Source organism: Diabrotica virgifera, chromosome 4, assembly GCF_917563875.1.
Source record: "Diabrotica virgifera virgifera chromosome 4, PGI_DIABVI_V3a".
In the NCBI taxonomy this organism is placed as follows: Eukaryota; Metazoa; Arthropoda; class Insecta; order Coleoptera; family Chrysomelidae; genus Diabrotica; species Diabrotica virgifera.
In genome coordinates, this window is record NC_065446.1 from 41,360,214 (window position 1) to 41,387,609 (window position 27,396).

Genomic DNA, 27,396 nt, shown 5'->3' on the forward strand with positions numbered 1-27,396 from the left:
AAGGGAATAAACATCAATGACCGATACCTCAGTAATCTACGATTTGCGGATGACATAATCCTGATAGCTACTGACCTACAAGAACTGCAAACCATGCTTTTAGAACTACAGACCGAATCTTCTAAAATAAAACTGAAAATGAATTTAAACAAAACCAAAGTCATGTACTCCGAAGAAACCGTGACAATAATAAACTACAAAGTTATAGAAAAAGTTAAAGAATATATACTTAGGACAAAAAATAATACTAAATAGGGAAATTCAAAAGGAAGAAATAAAAACAAGAAGAAAATTAGCATGGGCAGCATTCGGCAAACTGAACTATATACTGTTATATTTCTATTTGATATGAAAATTAAATTTTGATAATTATAAACAGAATTCAATTTAATATAAAATATTTTCAATTTTCTCAACCACGGGTATATAAATTTAGAACAACCTGTATACAACAAATTGTTATATTTAATTTTAAGAAGTGATTAAACGAAACTCGGGACAATGCGCTTAGAACAAACAAAGTGAATGGCGCGTACCATTATCGTTGTTCGCGGAAGGTTCGATCATTAGCCTATGCTAAATAAAACTCAAGTGAAATCGATAATAGGTCATTATCGTTGTTCGCGGAAGGTTCGATCATTAGCCGATGCTAAATAAGACTTAGTGGAAGTAGATAATAGATCATTAAATTTTGTAATTAGTAGAAAGTAATTTTAGAATGGGAATTAACTATTTTTCTTTTGAAATCCATTAAGCATATTTAGAAAGATTAAAAATTGGTTTTGAGGAATACTGCGAATGAGAGTTGGTGGTGGAAATTTGATTTGTGAATCTGGAAGGGATATTTAGAAAGTAGGGGAATGAATGACAAATAGAGATCAGAATGTTTTGAGCTGTCGAGAAGTGAAGTCCAGTAGTAGACGGTAGTGTACGGAGAGTGAGAAAGCCGGTGTAGTTCCGTGAGTGTGGAGTATCTATCGTGGAACGAGAGGTAGTCCAGGTTGAGAGTAAAAGAACCTCCTTGAGCCAAGAGTTCCCGGTAGCTGATTGCAGTTTCGAAAAAGGTAGAACACAGCATCACGACAGAAGCAGGAAACGAGAGCTATACGAGCTAGTTTCAGAGGAGAACATTACTGGAAGCCAGGACGAGGTTTTGATTGCAGCCAAGGATAGCAGGAAACGGGTTTTGTGTGAAGACATTCTCAGTTCACCAGAAAAAGGTCAGTCTCATTTGTTTGGACATGAATGTATGGGTTTTTCGTATTAAATACCACATTTAAAATTGAAGAAACATAATCAATAATATCAGAAAAGCTTCATCAAACTTAAATAGAATTGTTGCTAATAAATCATAATAGTTAAATGTTAATAAAAACTTTCAATTGGAAACCAAAAGGAAATAAGATTCCCATGTGTAAATGTTATGTTTAAGAATAATAAGATATAGCAAATATTAAGCAGTGATTGCCATTTAAATAAAATAAACAATATTTTGATTACAATTGTAACCCATATGTGTTATTATTTTACTCTTTTCTTTCCTATCCCGATTAGGAACCATTGAGAAATACTTAGAAGCCACGTAAGTAAGTAATTAATTTTATAAAAAGCCCTGAGATTGAAAACATATTGATATGTGATCTGGTAAATTAATTAGATTATTATTAATGCATTGATTAAATTAAATGACATATAAAAATATTATCTCATATCAATAATCAAGATCACATCAATACTCAGAAATCAACAAATTCAGCTAAATCTTAGATCACAAGTTTTTGATGCATGCATTATTTCGATATTAACTATGGGGCACAAACATGGATAATCACAAAAAAGAATACGATTATACTTAGAGTCACTCAGCACGGGATGGAAAGAGCAATGCTAGACATATCACTTAAGGACATGGAAACAAATACATGGATAAGGCAGAATACCAAAGTCACCGATGTGGTACAAAAATCATTAAAATTGAAATGGGAATACGCTGGAGCGTAGCTCCAGATGGAAATGTAGCTAGGAGCGATCTAAACAAATGGCACAGAACAATTCTAACCTGGAGACCATAGCAACACAAAAGGCCCAGAGGCACACCTCCTATGAGATGAACAGATGATCTAAAACAGACTGCTGGGAAAAATTGGCTGAAAGTAGCGTACAATAAAAAAAAATGGAAAGGAAGACTTGAAGAGGCTTATGTTCAGATGTGGATGTGAAAGTGGTGTGATGTGGAATTTAGTTCACTAATGTTTGACGTTTTGGTTTCCACTCTGGAAATATTAAAGTGTGCGGTTGAAAAAAATTCAGGGTGGAGTTATATTACCCTAGGGCCTAGGGTATCAAATTATGATTGTTTTTGTGTGCTATTTTGTGTTAATTTGTTTGTGTGACTAAAGTTTTTTTAATTTTTGTATATATATGTATGTTCGTGTACTGTGTGTTGCATATGTATAGTGTATGAAATTGAATTGTTTTCAGATTTCTTTTACTCCGCTATTGTTGGTTTCTTATTGTTTTTGATCTTGTATATTTTGATATTGTATTTTTCTTCGTTAAGTAGGATGAGGGCTGCTTCTTTGACTTTTCTCTTGTTCATGACCTATTATTTCGTGATTATTGATGCATCTTTCCATTGTACTGTCACCCCCACCCTTCAAGTTGCTAGCAAGTAGAAGGGAGGACATAGGGGTATGTCCGGTTAGCTGAACCCTGTCAGGCAGCGGAGTGAGTCGGAGTTCTTTTTACCTAAATTAGATGTTAGAATGGGCGCCAGTCCGTACCAACGGACTACCCCTCGGCTATGAATGTTTTATTTTCGGAACAGACAAGAAATAAAACGAGCCTTAAACTAAACCAAACATGTATTGACTCTTCTAATAAGTAAAACAAATAAATGAATGAAAAGAATTACGGAATCGGCAAGTCCTGACAAAACAAAATAATAAATAAATACCAATCGAACAAATGCACCTCTTTTCCAAAAACTGTATAACAATTTATCAATACTGTACAACAATTATGGTACTTCTTCGAGTTTTTTGTACTTCGTTACCTCGAGACCACCTTTGAGAAATATGGATACTTCTCTTCATGATTTATCAATACTATAAGTTCCACATAATAAAAAGATAAATTAAACAACCTGTATAACATAACATAATTTCAGCATAATAAAAACATAAATTAAACAACCTGTAGAACATAAGTTAGTCTCGTGATAATAAATTGTTAGTTATTATATAATATTATTATCAGCAGTAACAATAAAATTAAGGAAGAGGTGTAGATGCACACAATAGCAATCACCGCGTATCTGATCAGATATGGGACCGTCAAGATAAATATTTGATGTCATTTATAGGGTTAAATATACTATTAATTACACATTAGTTTTACAATTAATTAATTTACAATAGTATTCAATACCTGGGCTAATAACAAATAATATTGGTAGATATTGAACAAAGCCAGGAAAGTAAAAAAGTATATACAAGAACTTACCGTCCGACTATACAACTAAACTCATCTGAATTTAATAACAAGAGCATTTCTTCCTCCGCCGTCAATATGGCCTTCACTTACTCCTTTTCAGAAAACCAGTACGGATTTCCAAACGTGATCGGGAGTCTAACAAACCAGCAAGAGGATGTAATATGCAAACCTACTCCAATTAAAATCCAGGAAACATGTTCAGTAGGAAATATCTACGTACACGAAAACAAAAGTCCATTTATAGAGAGGAAAACTTGCTATACCATGAAAGTCAATTCTGCTTACAAGTCCCTCTACCAGGAGGAAAAGGTAGAAAAGCTCTACATACCAGAAAAAAATCAGTTCTTCATACCCGGAAACAAAAATGATTCTTCATACCCGGAACAATAATCCCAGCAAATTACACCAATCATTGAACTGGGGTTTTTAAGCAATTCGCAATGTCTTCAAAAACTCCCAAATTTCCATATATTCCAGGAATCTCAATGGGACATAAGACCGACAGGAGACGACAAATATACTTATCCCTTTAGAATAGGTTGACCTAGGAACACTTAACACAATAGGCAGCCCTTATAGAGGGGTGCGCAATAAAATCCCTCAGCAAGAGGTTGGATTCATCCAGAATATTTGTGATCACGCCCTTTTCAAAATTTGCTTAGCACAATCTCCACTACCACATTTCAAAATGTCCCCTCCTCGACAGCGGAAGGAAATTCTTCCACTTTCAATCAGTGTCGCCAATACTTAAACCTATTTGGACCTAAGATATCAACTACTCATTTAAATATCTAATTAATAAAACATATAAAACAGTATGTGTTTATGTGTTGCCTACAGGTAGTGCCCAAATACTCATAAATAATTAGTTAATAATTACTATTTAATACCACTAAAAATGTATTTTGGCAAGACTGATAAAATTATACGTTTACGACCAATTCACACAAAAATATAATAGACCAGTACAGTAAACATTTAATTTATATTTATGACAAATTATATTTGTGCTCTGGCACAAAATTTAAACGTAACAGTACTCTGTGCTCGTTGTCTCAGGCATGTTTACAGCACTGGGACTTCTTGAAGTGTCCGATCTTGCAGTTTCTCCCACGTAGAAATTGTTGCATTCACGGGGTATATTATAGATTCGAATTATTTTTGGATCTTTCTTGTGTTTTTGGGTTTGATTTTGGACAGGATATATCTAAGAGAGTTGGTTGTTTTGAATGCTGTTATGATGTAAGAGGAATTGATCGAAAGAAATATTCATGGCTCGGAAACCTTCGTCAATGGACTGGCTTATCAGCAGATCAATTGTTACATGCCGCACAAGATCGAGAACGATATCGGCAAATTGTTATGGAAGCTACCCACGCCTAAAAATTTGGGCACGGTACTTAAAGAAGAAGAAGATGATGTTGTACTTGTTTCGTATCCTGTTTTATCCGTAATTGTCGAGCAGGTTGTCATTTTTTTTGCACATCAGAATCAATTTTGGGTTCTTTAAGTTAAGTCTCAGTCCTTACTGACCTCGTTAACCCTTTTCTGTTGTAATTATTCATATATGCTGCCGACAAGGATCTTTGTGTCATTGGCTTATCTTATGTTGTTTGTTAACTCTTCATTTATTTTTATGTCCTTTGTTGCATTTTCCAGACATTTTTTAAATATTTCCTCGGAGTAGATATTGAAAGAAGAGTGGGAGATGATACACCCCTGAGACACCTTTTTTGGTCACTAAACTTTTAGTGAGGTATTTAATAGAACATTATATCTTTCGTAGAAGTGTATATTAATTACAAAAAGAATAAATATTTGTCAATTTTCCTTACCTTTCAAACAGATAGGTAATGTATTATTTGTGGCGTAGAAAGAGATGAATTAATATTTTCCATCGTGAATTATGATAGTTCGCCCATGTAACAGTTAAGAATGGATTAAAAATTTGAGATTAATTTCCATAGTAAACATTATATTACAAAATTATGAAACACCTTACCTGTTTTGTTATCACTCCAATAAATAAATTCTTTGTACAAGGTTAAACCAACAGGTTCTAATATATTGTCTTTAACAACCACTCTTTGGTCGTTGCCATTCAAATCGGAGGACAAAATTGCTGGTGTATCCTTTTCAGTCCAATACAATCTTTTTTTCTCATAATCTAAAGTAAGGCTATTAGCAGGATTAACGGTAGAAATTAGTTTTGATTGATTTTTTCCATCCATAGCTGCCTTTTTTATAAAGTTGGTTGTGCCCCATTCAGACCAATAAAGATATCTAAAACACGAACGTTTATTAGTTTTTATAATCTTTTATAGCAGGAAAAATATCGTAAGTAGTGATATATAACCAACTATGGGATGACTTAAAGATCTACCAGGCTATATTACACTTACAACAAAATTACAGTCGGAAAAATGAAATAATACCCATGAACTATCACATCAATCACTTATTTTGTATTTGCTATCTTTTTCTATAACAAACGTTTGTTATTTATAGAAAAAGACAGCAAATACAAAATAAGTGATTGATGTGATCGTTCATGGGTATACGCTCTGAGCTTCGCTGGTGGCGCTCCTAGCCGGATTACTAATTCAACTTTCACCGGTAATTTTTAAATTTATTATTTAATTGTTATCGCTTAACATTTACATCGCAAAAAATTAATTAAATTGTAATCGATTTTTTTAAGATTTTGCTAATCATTTTGACGTTCTATTGATAAAATATGAATTTCCTACTTCGGATACTTTCACAATTATCGTGTAGATGGCGCTAAGATTTTTAGATTAAATTATAATTACATATTACGGAACATTAAAAAAACTTAAATTCAGTATTTAAAACGTAAGTATATTTAAGGTAAAAATATATACCACAGCTTTGACCAACTAATATTTTTTATAATTAATGTTTTTAATTTTAATTTTAAATTAATCACTTTGACATTTATGTCAAATTTCCGGTAAACGTTTACAGACTTGCCACTACTGGCGCTCGCGAATTTGTAAATATCCCCTCTACGTACGAGCTCACAGCGTATAGGGCTTTTCATTGATTGTCATTTGTTTCGAGCTTCTGTCATATGTTGTATAATCTGTGTATAATATTAATATACACGGATTATACGACATATGACAGAAGCTCGAAACAAATGACTGTGAATGAAAAGCCCTATACTTTCATTTTTCCGCCTGTATACTGTACTTATTTAACGAATTGTCAATACTGTCAATATCGACAGTTCGTTGGTCGTTACCCAAGGTATGTGTCAAACGAAAACCCACAAGTAAATGATCAATTTGGGTATGATCACTCACTTGTTCCTCAAATCTTTCAAATCAATTAGCAGTTTTATCATCAGGTCAATCATCTGTTTTTTCAATGCTCGAGGATTGTTCAACGTCATAGACTGAACAGTATAAGACCAGCTATTTGGACGAGTTATTTGGACATGAAATTATAATTGGCAGGGGTAATCAGACCCATGAACTGAAGAGAAGAATCAGTCTTAGTTGGACAGCTTATGGAAAAGTGATTTTTTTAATAACATATTGTTACTTTGGAACGCTTATATAAATTTTTGAACATCTTTAACAACAAAATACTTGGATCACAGAATATATTATCCTGATGTATTCTCTGCTTGAATCTTCCATAAATAATAAACCATAAATAACTTTTTATTAAAAGACTAAGTTTTCAGTAGTAATTGCACAAGAGCTCTAAAATTCTATATTAATTTTAAAGATCGAGTGCAATTTGTTGCGATTATTTCATGAATAAAACTGTCCAAAACCAAAATTTTATTGTAATTTATTTATGTAAGTACAAATTAGTACAATTAAACACACAGTTGTTATAAATATTTTACGGTTGAAAGTCATCACTTTTATAATTTTTAAAACATTAATTGTCATTAATGTCACTGAATGTATTTTTTCATAGCAACGACGGGCATCTGACGTAATATACTTGACGACGGGAAATTATCAAAAATTATCAGTCTAATTTAGATTTCTGTAGCTTTCTATTGGTCAGAATCTCCTATGAATGAAATAATCACTCTAATGGCATATAAAACAACATAATGTTACTCTACATCCCACCAGACTGAAAACAATGGGAACCTTCTCTGGTTACACCTCCGAGGCTTCTACAATTTGCAAGCCATACGGATGCTGAGACTAAGGAAGATGAGGGAATTTTACAATTTATAATTCACGTCCCATCTGCTCAGCGCGGTAAAGTTCCAACGAGAATGGTTCCCTTCGTACTCCAATCAGAGTAAACATGTAAATCAAAAATGAATAACCATTTTCAATTTCGTTGCAAAACGAAAATACAGCCGCATCATATTCTAGTCCAATCAGAGAGTGCAGCAAGCACCTCTACCGGTTTCGAAACTTATTAGTCTCTCATCAGGAGGCACATAATATAAATATGCTGCTCTCTCTGATCCAACCAAAACAAACCCCGGCGTGCAGTCACGGATTGCAACGAACGAAATGGCATACATGCCCCAGCGGCAACTGCTAGCAAAACACTAAGTTTTCACTCTAATGGCATAAAAAACAGCATAATGTTACTCTACATCCCACCAGATCTTAGTCTTTTGCTAGCAGTTGCCGCTAGGGCATCTATGCCATTTCGTTCGTTGTAATCCGTGACTGCACGCCGGGGTTTGTTTTGGTTGGATCAGAGAGAGCAGCATATTTATATTATGTGCCTCCTGATGAGAGACTAATAAGTTTCGAAACCGGTAGAGGTGCTTGCTGCACTCTATGATTGTACTAGAATATGATGCGGCTGTATTTTCGTTTTGCAACGAAATTGAAAATGGTTATTCATTTTTGATTTACATGTTTACTCTGATTGGAGTACGAAGGGAACCATTCTCGTTGGAACTTTACCGCGCTGAGCAGATGGGACGTGAATTATAAATTGTAAAATTCCCTCATCTTCCTTAGTCTCAGCATACATATGGCTTGCAAATTGTAGAAGCCTCAGAGCTGTAACCAGAGAAGGTTCCCATTGTTTTCAGTCTGGTGGGATGTAGAGTAACATTATATTATTCTATATGCCATTAGAGTGAAAACCTAGTCTTTTGCTAGCAGTTGCCGCTAGGGCATCTATGCCATTTCGTTCGTTGCAATCCGTGACTGCACGCCGGGGTTTTTTTTTTAACTTTTTATTAATTTCACGTCTTAAAAATCAATAAATCCTATAAATCAATTATTTATCAAATACACTCAGAATGTTGTTTAATAAACAACTCAAAATATTCCTGAAGCGGTGTGAAATATTTAAAATTGTCACTGTCTTGTCAGCACATTATATTCGACTGAGTGCGTTGTATGACAAAGATAGCGAATGTTCGATTTGGAAAATGTCACCACGGACATGGTGTTCATTCTTTTCGAATCCTGGAAAAACTAATAAATATTTTAAACGCAGACTGAAAGATTACATCCTTACCGAGGACCGAGTCACTTAGAATAAATAAAAAGCTTTTTTTGAACGAGATACTTGAAATTAAAAATCACACTCAATTTTCTCTTTTTTTCACCCCTGTAACTTATTAAAATAAACATTGGATGTTCCTCTTTTTTTATTACAGCTCACTCATTTTACGTACAAAAGACTTTTAACAGTGCTCATTTTAAAGCTTATTTTAAACACTATAAAATCCTTTCTCATATACATGCATAAAATGTATTCCCTCTCCGCTAGATGGCATTGAATACATCGATTAAATTTCACACAAAATAAAAAACGGCTTTGATCTTCAATATCTCGCTTAATATTGCACTATTTAAAAACCAATTTATTCATTTTTTTACCTGCTACAATTTTGTTCATTATAATATTATCGTTAAAATGCATATTTTTGGAGATATTTGCAAAAAACTGTTGAAAATCGTGAGAAAATTCCGAATTTTCAATTGCCAATAACTTGAAAGGTATTGGGTTCTTGAAAAAACTTTATACAACATTTGTTGCTTAAAATTAGGTCTTCTATCTATATCTGAGTTTATTTTGAAAAAAATATCCACCACCTAAAAGGGGTGGCAATCACCCCCAAGGTGAAAACGGAGGTAGGGTCAATATTACTTTTAAAGTTAAGGGTAGGATAAGCCTAATTCCAAAATTTCATGTAAATCAGTTCATAGTAAAAAATTTCTGAGCTAAAAAGCTTCAATGACTGAACTACATAAAATCCATCGGGTTATCCACAAGTTAAAAAACGGGGAAGGGTTGCTAGAGATAGTATGGAATGAGGGACTATTCTAAAGAAGATTTTGGCTCATATTAAAGGTTTGTAGTCGAAATAATATCACATTCTGTTACAGCATTGGATAAACGATTTAATACCTCAACCCTATTTACTACTTCAAAAAATACTAACTTTAAAATATAAATTGAATGTTTTATGCATCTACTTACCCCTCTCCAGGATCCACAACAATACTGTGTGGCTCATAAGCTTCGTTCCATAATAAAGTTCGTCTACTTCTTCCCATTAATCTGGAAACTTCAATTCGGTGTGACACTGGATCAGTCCAATAAATATTCAGTCCTAACCAATCTACAGCAATACCTTCAGGTGATGTTAAACCGAGATCTATCACCCGCTGTATATCTGAGCCATTGAGAAATGCTCTCATTATTGTCCGAAGCTTACTGTCACTCCAGTATATACGCATTGTGTTTGTATCAAAATCTATGGCACTGAAAAATGAAATTTATACTGATAAAATACTATTTTGAATACTAAAAAGTAATACGTAATTATTGTTATAGAGCTATTGAAAACACTTAATTTAAGAAGGCTCACAACTCACTTGAAAAATGTGACGAAAAATAGCGGCAAGTAGAAAAACATCTTCCAGCTAAGAGATGAAAGGGGTCTTGTGACAACCGACACATAAAAATACTAGAAATAGTCGCAAAGTTAGTTCTACACAACAAATCAGCAAAAACATGAACCAATTTGTTATTGTATAATTACATGTGCGGGCTATTTAATTACAGTGGAACCCCGATAAGTCGGCCCCCGATAACCCGGAAGTCCGGCTAACCCGGACCGATTTTCATCAGACAAAAATTTAACAAATAAACAATTTAACAATTTTATCAAATAAAAATGTATGTAGGCCAAATAATATTTCAGAGATAATGTGTATTTGTGTAATTTGAACACATAAGTACAATAGTAAAAATGATTCATGCACACGGCGGCAGCCAGAGCGACCGTCTCAGCTTATCGGAAAGAACAGACACCTGTCTGTATTCCTTTTTCTTTATTTATGTCAAACTGTCTTAGCATTGTTTAAAAAAGACGTGACTATTTAAAAATTCTTGTATTGTGTGTAGTACAGCCTATTAATCACTTCCGTTCTGTAATGTAATCGTGCTTCAGATTGTGTTTGCTTTGTCTACGTAATGGTAACAAAACGTAAAAATGTTGCAGTGACAATGGAAAAGAAACTAGAAACATTAGGTAGGATTGATAAAGACGAATCTTTAAAATAAATTTATTGCAGCATCATAATATGATATTATGCTACCATAGGTCTGGATCCCGCGTATGAAAAAAAAGTTGATTAATAGCAAGCTAAAAATTTATTAATAGCTTAAGGGTGTCTAGTCGGATAAACTTTGATATATGAGAACACTGGAACAGGGGCAGTTTTAATTGTGGAACAGGTCGAAAATTTGGAACGGTCAGAACACGAAAATGGCACATTTGTTTTGTCCGACAGAACAGACTTAAACTCTCCGAACAGAGATTAAACTCTCATGCAAAAATCAGACTGCTATTTATCACCTGTCATAATTCCTGTCATTTGACATATTCTACATGTTCCACTCATTAAAACGCCAATTTGGTGATAAATAGCAGTCTGATTTTTGCATGAGAGTTTAATCTCTGTTCGGAGAGTTTAAGTCTGTTCTGTCGGAAAAAATACATGTGCCGTTTTCGTGGTCTGACCGTTCCAAATTTTTAACCTGTTCCACAGTTAAAACTTCCCCTGTTCCAGTGTTCCCATATATTAATGTTTGTCCGACTAGACACCCTTAAGCTAATAACAAATTTTCAGCTTGCTATTTATCAATTTTTTTTTGTACGCAGGATCCAGACCTACCATATTATGGTGTCGGTACATCTCTACAGTATGACTGAGTTTTTTACCAAGAAATGAACAAAACTCTACACTCTATACAACTATACGTAATTTAGATGTGTACTGTGCATATGTGTTTCATGTTTTTGTAATTGTAATGGAGGTTATTTATTAATTTTTACTATATTCTCCGGCTAACCCGGATTTTCGATAACCCGGATCGGCCGCGGTCCCGATTAATCCGAGTTATCGAGGTTCCACTGTAGTTTAATTATTGCAAATCGTAAACAATATTTTGGCAATGGACATTAATTTATAAAAACCTTTGTTCGAAAGTGGTGTGGGCTGTGATCCAATTTATCCTTCAGCTAAGAAAGAGCATGCACTAGAATCATTCACTAGAGTCAACTCAACCAGGCAAGATGTGCCTTTAGGGATTTTTAAAGTGTGACATAATTTTTATATTTATTGCTAGCGCCACCTACTATGCAGTGATTAAACATGTAGAATTCAAACTTAACAATACAGTTTTCTTCAACTTTGTTGACTTTTAATGTTGTTACAAATTGACATTGACAGCTGACAATTTCTTCTTTTTTTGTTGACATTGACAAATGACAATTTCTTCTTTTTTTATTGAAATTGACAGCTGACAAGGACAATTTCTTCTTTTTTGTTGACACTGACAGCTGACAATGTCAATTTCTTCTTTTTTTTGTTCTATCATACACGGAATAGTAAACAATTACATGTTTTGTGCTTGTGAATTGAGTTAGGGATTTCTAGAGGAAATTGAAGCTCCCGTCTAGGGATTTCCAGAAATTTAATATGGCAACCCTGTTCCTTCAAGTCACCTCATACATTCAACATGTAGCATCATCATGGTAGTCTAAATTTAACTTTCATACGAAACATATCGGTAAAGCAACGTATCTCCCGGGGTTTACCCTAGTGTCATTCTACATTAATAAATCATCTACGTGCATTTGGTGTTTCATTAAAAGGCGAAAGATCAACAGCTGAGCCCGAAGATTATACATACAGAAATCATAAAACTTGGAGGAACATCTCTTCTCAAGAAAATAAAGGACCTCTTTAATCCCTTCTGGTATAGTCAACAAATACCTATAAATTGGAATAACTTCATTATAATTCTTCTGTATAAAAAGGGTGACAAAATGAATTATCATTCTAAAGGCTAACTGGGATTCACCAATATCTTATAACAGTTTTCTATACCGGGCGGTGAATCGTAAAACGGGCCATAGGAAACTCAATGTAAAATTCTAAACTGTTGAATTCCTGCTTCCCTAATTATTTTACATCAAACGTCATGAGAGAATATTTGTAGAGGATTGAAATCTGTATTAAAATCAAAAGTTAAAATTGTTCTACGATTTAAACGCATTCCAAAATTTTGAAAAATATAATACATTTGCCACAGTAGGTATGTATGTGTGTAAAAGTTAGGCCACATGTTACTATTTAACTGACAGTGCTCACACCCCTCACACATTGACTGAATAAAAAATCTTTATTATTAATACTTTCTCCGCAACTGAGGGTATCTTATTGTTCGTGTAGTCGGTTCGCTAAACTCAGACGCAACTGGCTAGATATTTTAGTCGGTAATTTTTTTTTGTCAATTTTGTAAAAATTGGCAAAATTACTAACTATTTAGTAATTATTAACTATTTAGTAATTATTTTTTGCCAATTTTACTAAAATTGGCAAAATTACCGACTAAAATATCTAGCCAGTTGTGTCTCGAGTTTAGCGAATAGACTATAATAGGTCTGGATCCCGCGTATGAAAGAAAAGTTGATTAATAGCAAGCTGAAAATTTGTTAATAGCTTAAGGGTGTCTAGTCGGACAAACTTTGATATATGGGAACACTGGAACAGGGGCAGTTTTAATTGTGGAACAGGCTAAAAAATTGGAACGGTCAGACCACGAAAACGGCACATTTATTTTGTCCGACAGAACAGACTAAACTCTCCGGACAGAGATTAAACTCTCATGCAAAAATCAGACTGCTATTTATCACCTGTCATAATTCCTGTCATTTGACATATTCTACATGTTCCACTCATTAAAACTCCCATTTGGTGATAAATAGCAGTCTGATTTTTGCATGAGAGTTTAATCTCTGTTCGGAGAGTTTAAGTCTGTTCTGTCGGACAAAATACATGTGCCGTTTTCGTGGACTGACCGTTCCAAATTTTGAACCTGTTCCACAATTAAAACTTCCCCTGTTCCAGTGTTCCCATATATCAAAGTTTGTCCGACTACACACCCTTAAGCTATTAACAAATTTTCAGCTTGCTATTAATCAACTTTTTTTTCATACGAGGGATCCAGACCTATAACTGTATTGTTTTTAAACAATAAATGATAAAATATTGACATTTCAAAAATGTGAAAATAATAACTTCATTGTGACACATTATGGCACTGTGTGTGGCCTAATTTTGGGCTGAAAAACTGAAAAATGTAGTAATTTTTACAAAATTTCGGAATATGTTTAATTCGTAGAACAATTTTAATAGTTGTTTTCAATACAGATTTCAATCCTCTACAAATAGTTTTTATTGTCTTTTGATGTAAAATAATTAGGGAAGCAGGAATTCAACAGTTTAGAATTTTACACTGAGTTTCCTATGGCCCGTTTTCCAATTCACCACCCGGTATAAAGTGAGTCCATAAAGTACCGCATAAATTCATTATTTCGTAAACCGGCGACTTTGAGGAAAAATCCCGAAACAAGTCAATTTTTATTTTTAAATTACGATTTTTTGGCATATATAGCATACTAGTGACGTCATCAATCTGGGAGTGATGACGTAATCGATGATTTTTTTAACGAGAATAGGGGTCATGTGATAGCTCATTTGAAAGGGTATTCAATTCTCTAATCACTAATATAAACATTAACATAATTATTTATACAGTGTCCAAAAATTTAATTAAATCAATTGACACAAAAAGATGAATGTATGCAATTTATTAATTTCTAAATACATTTTACTGCTGTCAGAAAACAGAAAAAAAAAAGAATGTGTGTGTACTTTGTACGCACGTAAGAAGTTATACTTCTAATATATGATTTCAACGAAATCAATATACTTTAAACAGTTTATTTATATTTTATTTAAATATTAAACTAATTTTAATAGTTACTACTTTCCAAAAATTTTTATTAAAACAATACCTACCAAAAATTAAAAAAATAAAAGAATAAAACACACGCAAACACATTGAAACATGAAACAAAGAAATGATTTCTGAACAGTTGTTTAGAAAATTTTAACTAAATACGTATTTTCTGTAAAAAAAAAAATACACTTACAATCATAAAATGTTAAAAAAAAAATAAAAGTTTGCATTGGGAATTGAACCTGCGTCTATCAGATTGTTAGATTATTTTGAACTCATCCCACGGAGAATTTAACTACCGAGACACGTAAATGAAGTGGGACGATATAACATCTAAATGTTTTAAAATTTTTTGACAGTTGCTTATTCTCTTAGTTTAATCAAATAAGTTTGATTCTTGTGGAATTAAATTACAACAAAATATAGACTAAAAAATAAATATATTAGATGGAGATTTTTGTTGGTAAATCAAAGCATTACCTAGGTAGGTAAGTAGCTAGGTTAGCTAGGTAGGTATATTTTCCAAATAGGTATTTAATTTGTAATTTTTTATTACAATACTGAAACATTTACAATAAGGTACGTACCTGTTGCTTTTAAAAACTATTTAAAAAGTCACTACAATAATTATAAACTTGCTTTTTGTCTCTGTCCTCACAAAAATAAAAACTAATATACACAACATTTGTTTATGCATAATATCCATTTGAACAAATATTGACAGATGATTTTAACACCCAATCAGATCCCGTATAACGTTTGAGCGACTAAAACCATAATGTCGGTGTGCGCATGCGCCCGGCAAAATAAAAATTCACCCTCGTGCCTAAAGAGTTATAACTTCAAAAATTTGTTTGAAAAATTAACATTGATTTTCGCTTAAACGAAATGTTCAAACTGCGAAGAGGGAGGTGTGTGGCAGCTCTAACATTGAATTTAAGCGAAAAACAATATTTATTTGTTAAATAAATATTTTTTTTTGTTTTCTGACAAGAGTAAACCGTATTTTGAATCAAATAAATTACATACATTCTTCTTTTTGTCTCAATTAATTTAATCTAAAAAACATTTTTTTGAACGCTCTGTATAAGTAATTAAGTTAATGTTTATATTAGTGAATAGATAATTAAATAACCTTTTTAATGAGATACCATACAACCCCTACTCTCATTTAAAAAAATCATCGATTACGTCATCATGCCCAGATGGATGACGTCACTAGTATGATATATATGCCAAAAAATCGAAATTTAAAAATAAATATCGACCTGTTTCGGGATTTCTTTTTAAAACCGCCGTCTTACGAAATAATGAATTTATGCGTTACTTTATGGACGCACTGTAGTTTTAAATGTATAATTTTTAGGAATAATAAAAATTGCCAGTGATATGTCATGGCGGCACCACACTTCGCTATGCGTTATGCGGCTACGTTATATGCGCCCAAATATTTGTTCTTTGAAGTGTGCAAAAACCGACAACTGGACGGATAGGCGTATTTGCTATGCGTGCTAAGCGAATATTGACGAATGAACCCTCCATACTTCTTCCTATGCGGCCTAATAAGACGCATAACAAATAATACATACAAAATGGTGGTAGAGGATGGTTGTAGCGAAGTATGGTGCCGCCATTAAAAGAATTCAGTGATGCAGTATGCAAGATAGGTCTGAATATTAATTACCAAAAGACAAAAATCATGACCAATTTTGTTAAAAGCTATTAACTTAATAGCCTAGTAAATGAACGGGAAATTCGGCGATACCGTGTAATTTTCAGGGGCAACTCCGAATTGCATGAAAATTTGGATTTAGGTTCTACTTACCCTCCACTTCAAAGTTGAAATTGTGCCGTTTTTTGCTTTTACTTGGGGGGTGACAGTCACCCCTTCTCGGGGGTGAAAAAACATACGTTCAAGATAAGACCGGAAATGGATAAAATGACTGATTTTAAGCAACTTTTGTTCTATAGAGGTTTTTACGTAAGTCAATAATTTTCGAGTTATTTGCCATTGAAAATGTTGATTTTTCGACAAAAAAACTACGTTTTCAGACGGTATTTCGCAAATAACTTAAAAAGTAAATATTTTATCGAAAAAAATATCCTAGCAAAAGTGTAGCTTATAAGAAACCCAAAAAAATGGTGTATCAGTAAAGTCTATCAATCAAATAAAAACAAAGTTGTAGCTCATGAAAAATACGTTCTTATTCAACTAATTCCAAATCGAATATTTCAAGGTGAAATCACCGAAAAATTAGGCACTTTTCGGGAAAAACCCATTTAATTTTTTTTAAAGTGTTTATAAAAAGCTTTGTTTTAATTGTTAACAAAAGTTTTAGCATTAAAAATAAGCGAGTTACGCTCAAAATAAAGTTGGCCCTCTTTTTTTTGTAAAAAATCATGAAAATCTCGCCGTGTTTAGCTCCCCAAATGAAATTAATCGCTACCGCTTTACAAACAATTTACTTACCTATCTATTTTTTATATGATCTGTCAGTCTCGCCGGTTTAAAGTGTTTATCTTTGAAAGGGTTATAATTGAGAAAGCTTGAATGGGTCACTAATCACGAGTGTATGCAAATTTTGAACAGCCATATCTTAACCAATTTTTGTTTTACGGAAAAACAAAATGAAACTAACATATTTATAATAGCAAAACCTACATTTTTTTACTCTTTAAGATTTTTCTTATCACTAATACTTTTTAAGTTATTTTGCAAAAATGAAATTTTTCAAAAATTTTTAGAAATTTTTTTTTTACTATAAAACCAAATGTTTTCAAAAATAAGGACTTCAAACTAATCAAACTTACAGATTATATAAACAATACACATACAGTTAAAATAAATGGTAAAGCCAAACGATTAATTTCATTGAGGGTGCTAAATAAAGGGAGGTTTTCACGATTTTTTTTTACCAAAAAAAAAGGGGCCAACTTTTTTTTTTAGTGTAACTCGTTTATTTTTAATGCTGTAAACTTTTGTAAAAAACAAATAATAAGCTTTTTTTAAAAACTTTAAAAATGTTAATAAGGTTCTCCCGAAAAACGTTTCTTTCTTCGGTGATTTCGCGTTGAATTATTCGAGTTCGAATTAGACGAATAAGAACGTATTTTTCATGAGCTACAACTTTGCTTCTACTCAATTTGTAGACTTTACTGGTACACCATTTTTTTAGGTTTTTATAGGCTACACTTTTACTAAAAACATTATTTTCGATAAAATATTTACTTTTTGAGTTATTTGGGAAAAACGGTCTGAAAACGTAGTTTTTTTGTCGAAAAATCAACATTTTAAATCGCGAATAACTCGAAAAGTATTGACTTCCGTGAAAAACTTTATAGAACAAAAGGTGCTTAAAATAAGTCAATTTATCCATTTCCGGCCTTATTCCAAACACGCGTTTTTCACCCTCCGAGAAGGGGTAAATGTCACCCCCCAAGTAAAAGCAACCAACGGTACAAATTCAACTTTGAAGTGGAGGGTAAGTAGAACCTAAATCCAAATTTTAATGCAATTCGGAGTTGCCCCTGGAAATTACACTACAAAACGGTCATTTATTGGGCTATAAAGGAAGATCGTTTAATCAGTGTGTCCTACCTGTTTTTACATGGCAGCACTTGTCTTGGAATAGAAAACAGTTATAAAAATATTTTAACATCGAAAACTTCCAAAAATAAATAATATACGTAACATCAAAGTCATAACCATACAAAATTAATTTACCTAGCATGCTTAATACCAGCTATAGGAACAGTAACTTCATAATTTTCATTTTCAATCCCAATTCTTCCAATATTGGCTCTTTTGGAATACAACAAGAAGGCTTTTGGTTTGATACAAGTTTGTCCATCCCTCTTTAATTCGTGGTCAATTTGGCAAGCACAAACTCGTTCCTTGTTGTGTTTATAAAGGCACAATTGTGAGCAGTTACCATTATTTTCTTTACATAAGTTCCACCCAACGGCTCCGTTTAAATTTATTGCTTTGAGACCCATCACATTTTCCATTTGGTCAACTATCACTTCTCTTTCGCCCCCTGTGAAAAAATGTACAGGGTGAGTCACCACTAACGAGACGGAAGATCAAAATCAAAAGAATACAGCAAAAGGGTAAAATATTTAAAAAATTTGTTACTTTAATTGTAAAATGGTGTTTTCCGTCAATAAATATTAATATTAATATTTAATAGTTTGTAAGTTGATAAAAGCTACATTTGAAAATTATTTGGAAATATATTGGGCGTCCCAATAAATTACGGCATATCAAAGTTATATTTTTTTCTTATGGGACACCCTGTATTTTATTGCATTTTCGAATTGTCCGCAAAAAATAAGATACAGTTTAATAAGAGTTCCTTATACCTAAGTACAGAGTGTTTTGAGTTCACAAAATTTTAAAAGAAGACTTATTGTCAACTAATTAAGGAGGAGGTTTGGTTTGAGATTTTTTATTTTTTTGTTATTTTAAAAGAAAGTGCATAACTTCAAGAACACTCTCTGAAAATTTCAAATTGATGGGCATCAAATTGCCAAAGATACAACATGTTGAATATCTCTACCTTCAACTGGCTTTGTCACGGTTTCGCGCCAGCACGCTTGAGCGTAGTGAGAAACGTTCAGCAGCTGTCCCCCTCTACTATGTAGAGAGCCCCCCGCGGTTCAAAAACATATTCTGGTGTGCATAACTTTACGATTTGACAAACAAAAAGAAATTAAAACTGAAAGTTGTCAAAACTAGGTATTTCGGATTTGATACTGCAAAAAATATATTATTTTTTCGCATGTGAAAAATTGAACGCTTAAATGGGTAATTAAAAAATATACTGTAAAATCCTTGAAATCGATTTAAAAATATTCTGGCTGCATTCTTATTTATTTAAAACTCAAAATGTATCAATCTTCATTTACTCACCTGTTTCTTTATTAGCTTTGTCGATAGCTCTTCTTTGCCAGTCAGTCCAGTAAATGTAGTCTCCCATCAAAGTAAATCCAAATACATGCGGTACATTGTCATCAATAAGCTCTCTCCTGTTAGACCCATCCATATCCGAATATTCAATTTTGTCTAATTTGGCGTCTCCCCAGTATATTCTCGTTTTCTTATGATCCAAAGTAATACCGTTCGGCCAACCTAAATTTTCAGTAACTATTTGAACCCTTTCAGAGCCATCAAGATTGCACCTTTCAATTTTAGGCTCTTTTTCATTCCAATCTGACCAAAAAAGCCAACCTAATTCTGGCGCAACTGCAATACCTGTTAAAAGAAAATAAAAATTAATATGCGGTTTTTGTTTTGTTACGTAAAAGCATTCCTTATACAGCATGCGGCGAAATAAACAGTACTGAAATTCGTATGCGTCAAATTTGTATGTGTCAGGCGCAGAAACGTACTGAGTGGTTTCCGAACGTTGTTATAACGTATGTGAACGTCGTGATAATGTTAGGTGCCTCAGAATGGTTCTGTTTTGCAGAAAAATTTTTTATGGTGGAGTATTATTTTCGGTCATACGGAAAAGGTCACGAAAACGGTCCAAGCTTAAAATCAACAGTGGTTTCAGCAGGACGTGACAACCTGTCGCACTGCCAGGGAGTCTCTTGAATACTGCGCGATTATTTTGGGAGTTATCACTCACCAGAACTAACGTTACCAGATGCGTATATATGGGGAATTCTGAAGGAGTCAGACAGATCCACCTTCTACCATTTCGGAATTGCGAACTAGAATTAAAGATTTTTCTCCTGCCAGAGGCAGTGGCGGATCTAGAAATTTGCCCTGGGAGGGGAAATTTGCCTTAGGGGTGAACTTCCAATGAAAAACCAACTAAAAGGAATAACAAAGATAAACTCAGATTCCATTCTTTCTTCTTAAAGTGCCGTCTTCTCAATGGAGGTTGGCTACTACAATTGCAAACTCTTCTCTGTCTTCAGCTGTTCTTATTAGCTGTTCAAAATTTAGCCCTGTCCATTGTCGGATGTTTCTGAGCCACGATAGTCTTTTTCTTCCTAGTCCACTTCTTCCCTTTCACTATAAGTTGAGCATATTGGTACTTATTATTTCTCAGTAAGTGGCCTAGGTAAGATGTTTTTCTAATTTTCACTGTGTTGAAAAGTTCTCTTGCCTTGCCTATTCTATGCAGCACTTCTTCGTTTGAGGTATGCAATGTCCACGAAATTTTGAGAATTCTCCGGTAGATCCACGTTTCAAAGCCCTCCAACTTAATTTCCGGTTGATGTTTTAACGGTCCATGTCTCAACTGCATAGAGAAGAGTCGACCAGACGTAGCATCTGGATAAACGTAGTCGAATTTCGAGTTTTATTCGAGAATCACAAAGCAGTTTTTTGATTTTTTTCGAAAAAATTTCTGGCCTGTTCTATTCTCGATCTTATTTCTAGATTACAGGTTAGATGACAGATTACATAAAAGACATAAATAATAACTTATAGGCATTAAATTCCCTTAATTTTCCTAACTAGCGTGTTTATTGGGTTGAATTTGTCTTTCTGTGGTTTCGGTTTCATATCAGCTAATATGTAGATATTGTAGCGTGATTAGTGTAATTACTTCTAATTACAATAAAACTAGCGGTTCGTAATTTATATACGACTTTATTTATATAAGTTACAGACGAATTTATCTTATACACTAAACTTATTCACAAAATATGCCCGTATTTATACCCAGTTGTTATTCTGGAACAATCGACTCCCATCTCGAGCTATCGGCTTGTTCCGCCTACGTGACGTACCTTCCAGAATTCTCCGGCGAGGCCTAGCACATCCGACTACGTCATTCTCGAGGTGTTTACTGTTATACGGGGATCGGCCAAGATTTCTCTTCCGCTACACTGCTCCCCTCTTAAGATCTGAGCGTCTCGATCAGCAACTCTAAATGAAGGCCCAGGATGGCGGAATCTACACGACTCTCCAGCTCTGCATACACCCTTCAAGAAGAAATAACAGTCTACTGTCTTTGAAGGGTACGACATCTTCGGGTTCATGCAACACACAGTGATTTGTACACCAGTTCCTCTGAAGACCACTTCAAGCATGCTTCTCACAATCTTCCAATCCAGATTTTCTACTGCATGGCCTATTTTTGGTAAAGCCAAATTTTTGATGTCATAATTACACACGATTTTCTTCAAATTAGTTAGAGCACGCCATATGTTCTCGTAGCTTGGCGTGTCCGTATAAGACTTTCTGGTCACCATATACAGCAAAGATCGAGGACCATCTTCCAATCGCAGTACTCTTCCAATTTTAGGCTGCTGATTTCTTAACTCGTCCAGGCGGCCGAACTTTCTATTGAATACGGACGATATTCCTTTAGTCATCTCGAGGTCTTGGGCAACACAGTGGGCCAGAGAGACGTTTTCTGGAACACCAAACAGATCTTGCTGAACTTCTGTGGTCACGCCGAATCTAGCACTCTTTCTCGCTGCGTAATTTGACATAAATTGATTAAAACTTGGCTGTGCGACATCTTTCATCTCCTGTTGGAGGACTCGTGCTTCTTCTGTTTCATTTGAGCCAGCATATGGTGCAAGACGATTTATGTGAATAACTTTTGGTTTACCGTTTGGCAACTTCTTAATTCTATATATTACGTCATTTATTTTCTTTTTAACTTCATATGGACCTTCCCATTGTCTTTGCAGTTTAGGACATAAGCCTCGACGACGTTGCGGATTATAAAGCCAGACAAGATCACCTACTTCGAAGCTTTCATTCTTGCATCGAGAATCATATTGATCTTTCATTCTGTCACTGGCTATCTGGATGTGTTGTCGGGCAAGTTCATGAATGTTGTTCATTCGTAATTTCAGGCGGTCAACGTAGTCTTCGCCTGCAACATGTTCCTCGGAAGGTCCGCAGCCAAACTCTAGGTCGCAGGGCAACCGAACTTCACGACCCAACATCAGGCAGGTTGGTGTTTGACCTGTAGTTTCATTTACGGCCGAGCGGTAGGCCATCAGGAATAAATGAATGTGTTGGTCCCAATCTCGCTGATGTTCAGATACAACTTTGGACAAGTGTTTACCCATCGTTCGGTTCATCCTCTCGACCATCCCATCTGATTGAGGATGCAGGGGTGTTGTTCTGGTCTTATTGGCACCAATCAATTTACAAACGTTTTGGAAAAGAGCTGACTCAAAGTTTCGCCCTTGGTCGGAGTGGATCTCCAAGGGAACACCAAATCGGCTAAAGAATTCTTTAACAAGTACCTCTGCAACGGTAGCAGCTTCTTGATTTGGTAATGCATAGGCCTCAGTCCATTTTGTAAAATAATCCATGGCTACCAGGATGTATTTATTTCCAGCATCGGTTTCTGGAAATGGACCTGCAATGTCGATAGCTACTCTTTCCATAGGACTTCCAACATTGTACTGTCTCATGGGTGCTCTCTTTTTACCAACCGGACCATTACCGGATGCACACGGTTCACATTTTCGGCACCATCTTCTTACATCATCTTTACAGTTCACCCAATAGAACCGTTCTCGAACCTTTTGCAGAGTCTTCGTAATACCAAAGTGTCCACCTGATGTACCGTCATGCAACTGACGCAATACTTCTGACACTTTACTTTTAGGTACAATTAACTGAAGCTTAGATTCTGTACCATCATCGTTCTCAAAGGTTCTGTACAGAAGATCATCTTTTAGTACCAGGCAATTCCATTGGCTCCAGTAGGCCTTGACTTCTGGACTACATGCACTAATGTTCTGCCAACTAGGTCTCTCACCTTGCCGCATCCAATCCAATACTCTTTTTATACATGGATCATCTTCTTGGGCGTCTTGTAACTGTTGGGGCTGCCATTGCTCATTAATTACGGTGGTTCGTCTCACGGGGCAAAATCGTTCCTCTAATTTGGCACAGTGATTACAATTCGCACTGCATGGTCGTCTCGAAAGGGCATCAGCATTTGAACCAACTCTTCCAGCCCTCTTCACGCGTCTCTTCGGGATCGTGTCACGAATCACCCTCCGTACCATTTCCACCAAACGTTCATCTATTCTCTTATCGCCTTTTTCCACGGTTATTACTCGATTGTTTCGTGAAGCTTGGCTAGCTGCTTCGTGTTCCAAGGCAATAGCAAGTGCTTCATCTAAAACTTTCGGTCTTGCTAGTCGTAAAGCTTTCTGTAGTTCACTATCTTTCAGCCCATTGACGAAGGTATCTACCGCAATTTCTTCTAAAACGCTGTCTGGCACCTCTGGATAAGCCAACCGCACCACACGAGCCACATCTGCTTCAAATTCTTGCAGATTCTCACTTGCTCGTTGACTTCTACTTCTCAGTTGTGCTTTGTATACTTGTTGTAGATGAGCATCTCCATAGCGTTTTTCTAGACGAGTGAACAAGGTCTGGTAACAATTTTCTTGACCCTTAGGAATTGATCTTAATATATCTGCAGCATCACCTCGCAAAGCAGCAGTCAAGGAAACAGCCTTTTCCTGTTCGGTCCAATGATTGGCGGTCGCAATAGCTTCAAATTGTCTAAGATATATGGACCAAGAGGACTTTCCATCAAATGGTGGTAATTTGAATCTCATATTATGCGACGTTTCGTCTCTCGGTAGTTCATCTTTCACTAAAGGATCTAACGTTGCTGCATTAACTGATGGTTGTACTTTTGTATCGGTTATCCTGCTCTCTAGCTGTTTGATCTTTTCTTCTACGGTCTCTACACTTTTCTGCATCTTATCGAATGTTCTAGAAACTTCTTCAAATTTCTCATTGTTCTGTTTACAAACTTCTTCTAGTTTTTCGTTGTTTTGCCTACAGACCTCTTTAATTATTTGAGAAGTCTCATCGAATCTTTTAGCAACATTTTCGAATTTCTCGTCGCTTTTTCTACTAACTTCTTCAAGTTTCTCGTCGCTTCTTCTACTAACTTCTTCAAGTTTCTCGTCGCTTCTTCTAGAAGTTTCATCGATCTTTTGAGAAACACTTTCAAATTTCTCGTTGTTCTGTCTACTAACTTCTTCAAGTTTCTCGTCGCTTCTTCTAGAAGTTTCATCGATCGTTTCAGAAACAGTTTTTAATTTCGATAAGATTACTTGTTCTGCTGACTGGAAGTGGAACGTCTTTGGGTCTTCTCCGTTCTTCGTGAGGACATCCTCGAGTCGTGCTTGTAGGACTATCTTGAGCCCACTGCTGTCCAGATCCCGTTCCTCGAGCTGTTCACGGAGCTGTTTTACTGTAAGTTCTTGTAGCAACATCTTTGGTCGGCACACACGTACTTTCCAAAATGTCTTTTAACAGTCTTTCCGAATACCGAACAATCAACGCACTTTAACTATTCCCGACGAATAAAGTCCAAAAGTATTTTAAAGTCTTTCCGAATACCGAACAATTAACGCACTCCGGTTGTTCCCGACGAATAAAGTTCAAAAGTCTTTTAAAGTCTCTCTGTAATTCACTTATTTATATCGCACTAAGTTAACCGAACACCGACACCAACTGTAGCGTGATTAGTGTAATTACTTCTAATTACAATAAAACTAGCGGTTCGTAATTTATATACGACTTTATTTATATAAGTTACAGACGAATTTATCTTATACACTAAACTTATTCACAAAATATGCCCGTATTTATACCCAGTTGTTATTCTGGAACAATCGACTCCCATCTCGAGCTATCGGCTTGTTCCGCCTACGTGACGTACCTTCCAGAATTCTCCGGCGAGGCCTAGCACATCCGATTACGTCATTCTCGAGGTGTTTACTGTTATACGGGGATCGGCCAAGATTTCTCTTCCGCTACAATATATTTTTATGTTTGAACAATTTTCCTTCTTTAATTTTGGACCTTGTTAAGGGGAAATTTCCTCATATTTCCTCACCGTAGATCCGCCACTGGCCAGAGGACATCTTTAACATCTGTTTTATCGGGAACGTAGTCGTGAATAATGTTACAATAATGTATACTAGATATATGTATAAATAATCATAAACACTTCAATATTTATTTGAGTACTGTTTATTTTGCCTTGCATACTGTATTATAGAAATACTGTCCTAAAACTTAACCTATTAAGAAATTCAAAGCAGAAACGAAGTTGTGGGTGTATTTATAACGGTACCTACCAGGCCCAAAACAACGGGCGCGACGCCTGATTTGTGCGTCTGCAAAACTCGACACTTGAGTTCTACAACCTACAAAGCGAGCATGTATTTTATATTATTGAAACTGATCGAAAATGATTGTTAGTGTGACGTGATTTTGTCACCCGACTGTTTTCAGCTCCTTGACTATTTATTATAATTTAACAAAAAGGGTCTTGTTTACCGAATTTGATTTATGAATGCATTTAAAAGGGGGACCTTTTTAACAGGTATATTAACCTCGACATTTCTTTCTAGAAAATGCTTATTTGATATCTATGTAAATAACCCTTCGATTGTTATTCTAGAATAAGATGAATTCTTCCGTAATAATCTTTCTTATTCTGGAACATTGTAATAATGTATAAATAGTGGTTTTTGGAATTAGTAAGTCAGTTGTGAATTTGAATACGTCGGTGTACTGTGATATGTATCGAGCGCGATATATTTTTGTAATTGTAATTATGTAGATAAATTATTGGATTTGGTGTAATAAATAAATTAGATATCGTAGTTTGTAAAATAAAAGATATAAATTCAGTGTCTTTCATTTGTTTAGAAGTAATTTATTAAAAAATACATAAAGTCAACTAAAATTAAACTTAGTGCCTAAAAATATAAATTATGAAATAGTAAAGTCAACCGCGTAAAGTCAGTTTTGTAACATTAGGTTTAAAACAGACGAACAACTCTTCTGCGCTACTCTGTGGATCAACAAAGTGGCTGAAACAGGCGATTTTGTGGCCCCAATTATTTTTGGATCTTCGATTTGTCTAAAACTTGGTGTATAGCTTCTGCGGAATGTAAAAATAAGCTCGAGCTGAAGCATTTAAGCCCGAACAGTCTTCTCTTTTTTCTCAAAATATCATTTTTAGTGATTTTGCAGTGATTGGATATTTATTTAAACAAAGTATATTTTATCATAAAGTATCAGTGGAAAAAACAATGTTTTAATACGAGGGACTCGAAAATGTTATTATAAGGCATTATAACAAGTTATTTTGATTCAAAAACACGTTTTTCCTCCGACGCCCCTGGGGGGCATAAGGAGTTTCGAGAAAGAAGAAGAAACACGTTTTTCGATCAAACGTTTTTAATTTTACAATACGAAAAAAGTGTTATGCAATAATAACAGAGTCAAAAATATAGGCGTCTACTGTACATACAATTAACTCGGAAAATATCGACCTCACGACAAAAATTGTAATAATTGTAAATACGATTTATTCGGAACAATTTCACTTCCTGCCATTTTTGTAGAAAAGTTGAAAATGGCTGAGATATATTGAACAAAAACCACTGCTATAAAACCAATCAGGACTTACGCTTGCGCCTTTACCGCATACGTACTACCAAATATTAATTTTGGGAAAAAATGATAGAAATCAAAATTGTATAAAATTTAATTCTCTCCCCTAAAGATCAGAAAAATAAAATTTTGGGCAGCTCGGCATGCAAGGTCAAATGATATCACGACTGTACTATATA

At 34.6% G+C, this 27,396-nt stretch overlaps 1 protein-coding gene across 1 annotated transcript in view; it reads right to left on the minus strand.

Moving 5' to 3' along the window:
• Window positions 1-27,396, minus strand: part of LOC114325502 (low-density lipoprotein receptor-related protein 6) — a 114,518-nt gene that overhangs the window by 47,724 nt on the left and 39,398 nt on the right. Inside the window, exons 6-9 of the mRNA XM_028273560.2 lie at window positions 19,703-20,044; window positions 18,515-18,827; window positions 9,952-10,236; window positions 5,498-5,778 (exon numbers count right to left, since the gene is read on the minus strand). Of these exons, the coding sequence (XP_028129361.1) occupies window positions 5,498-5,778; window positions 9,952-10,236; window positions 18,515-18,827; window positions 19,703-20,044 (1,221 nt within the window). The remainder of the gene's footprint in view (window positions 1-5,497; window positions 5,779-9,951; window positions 10,237-18,514; window positions 18,828-19,702; window positions 20,045-27,396) is intronic.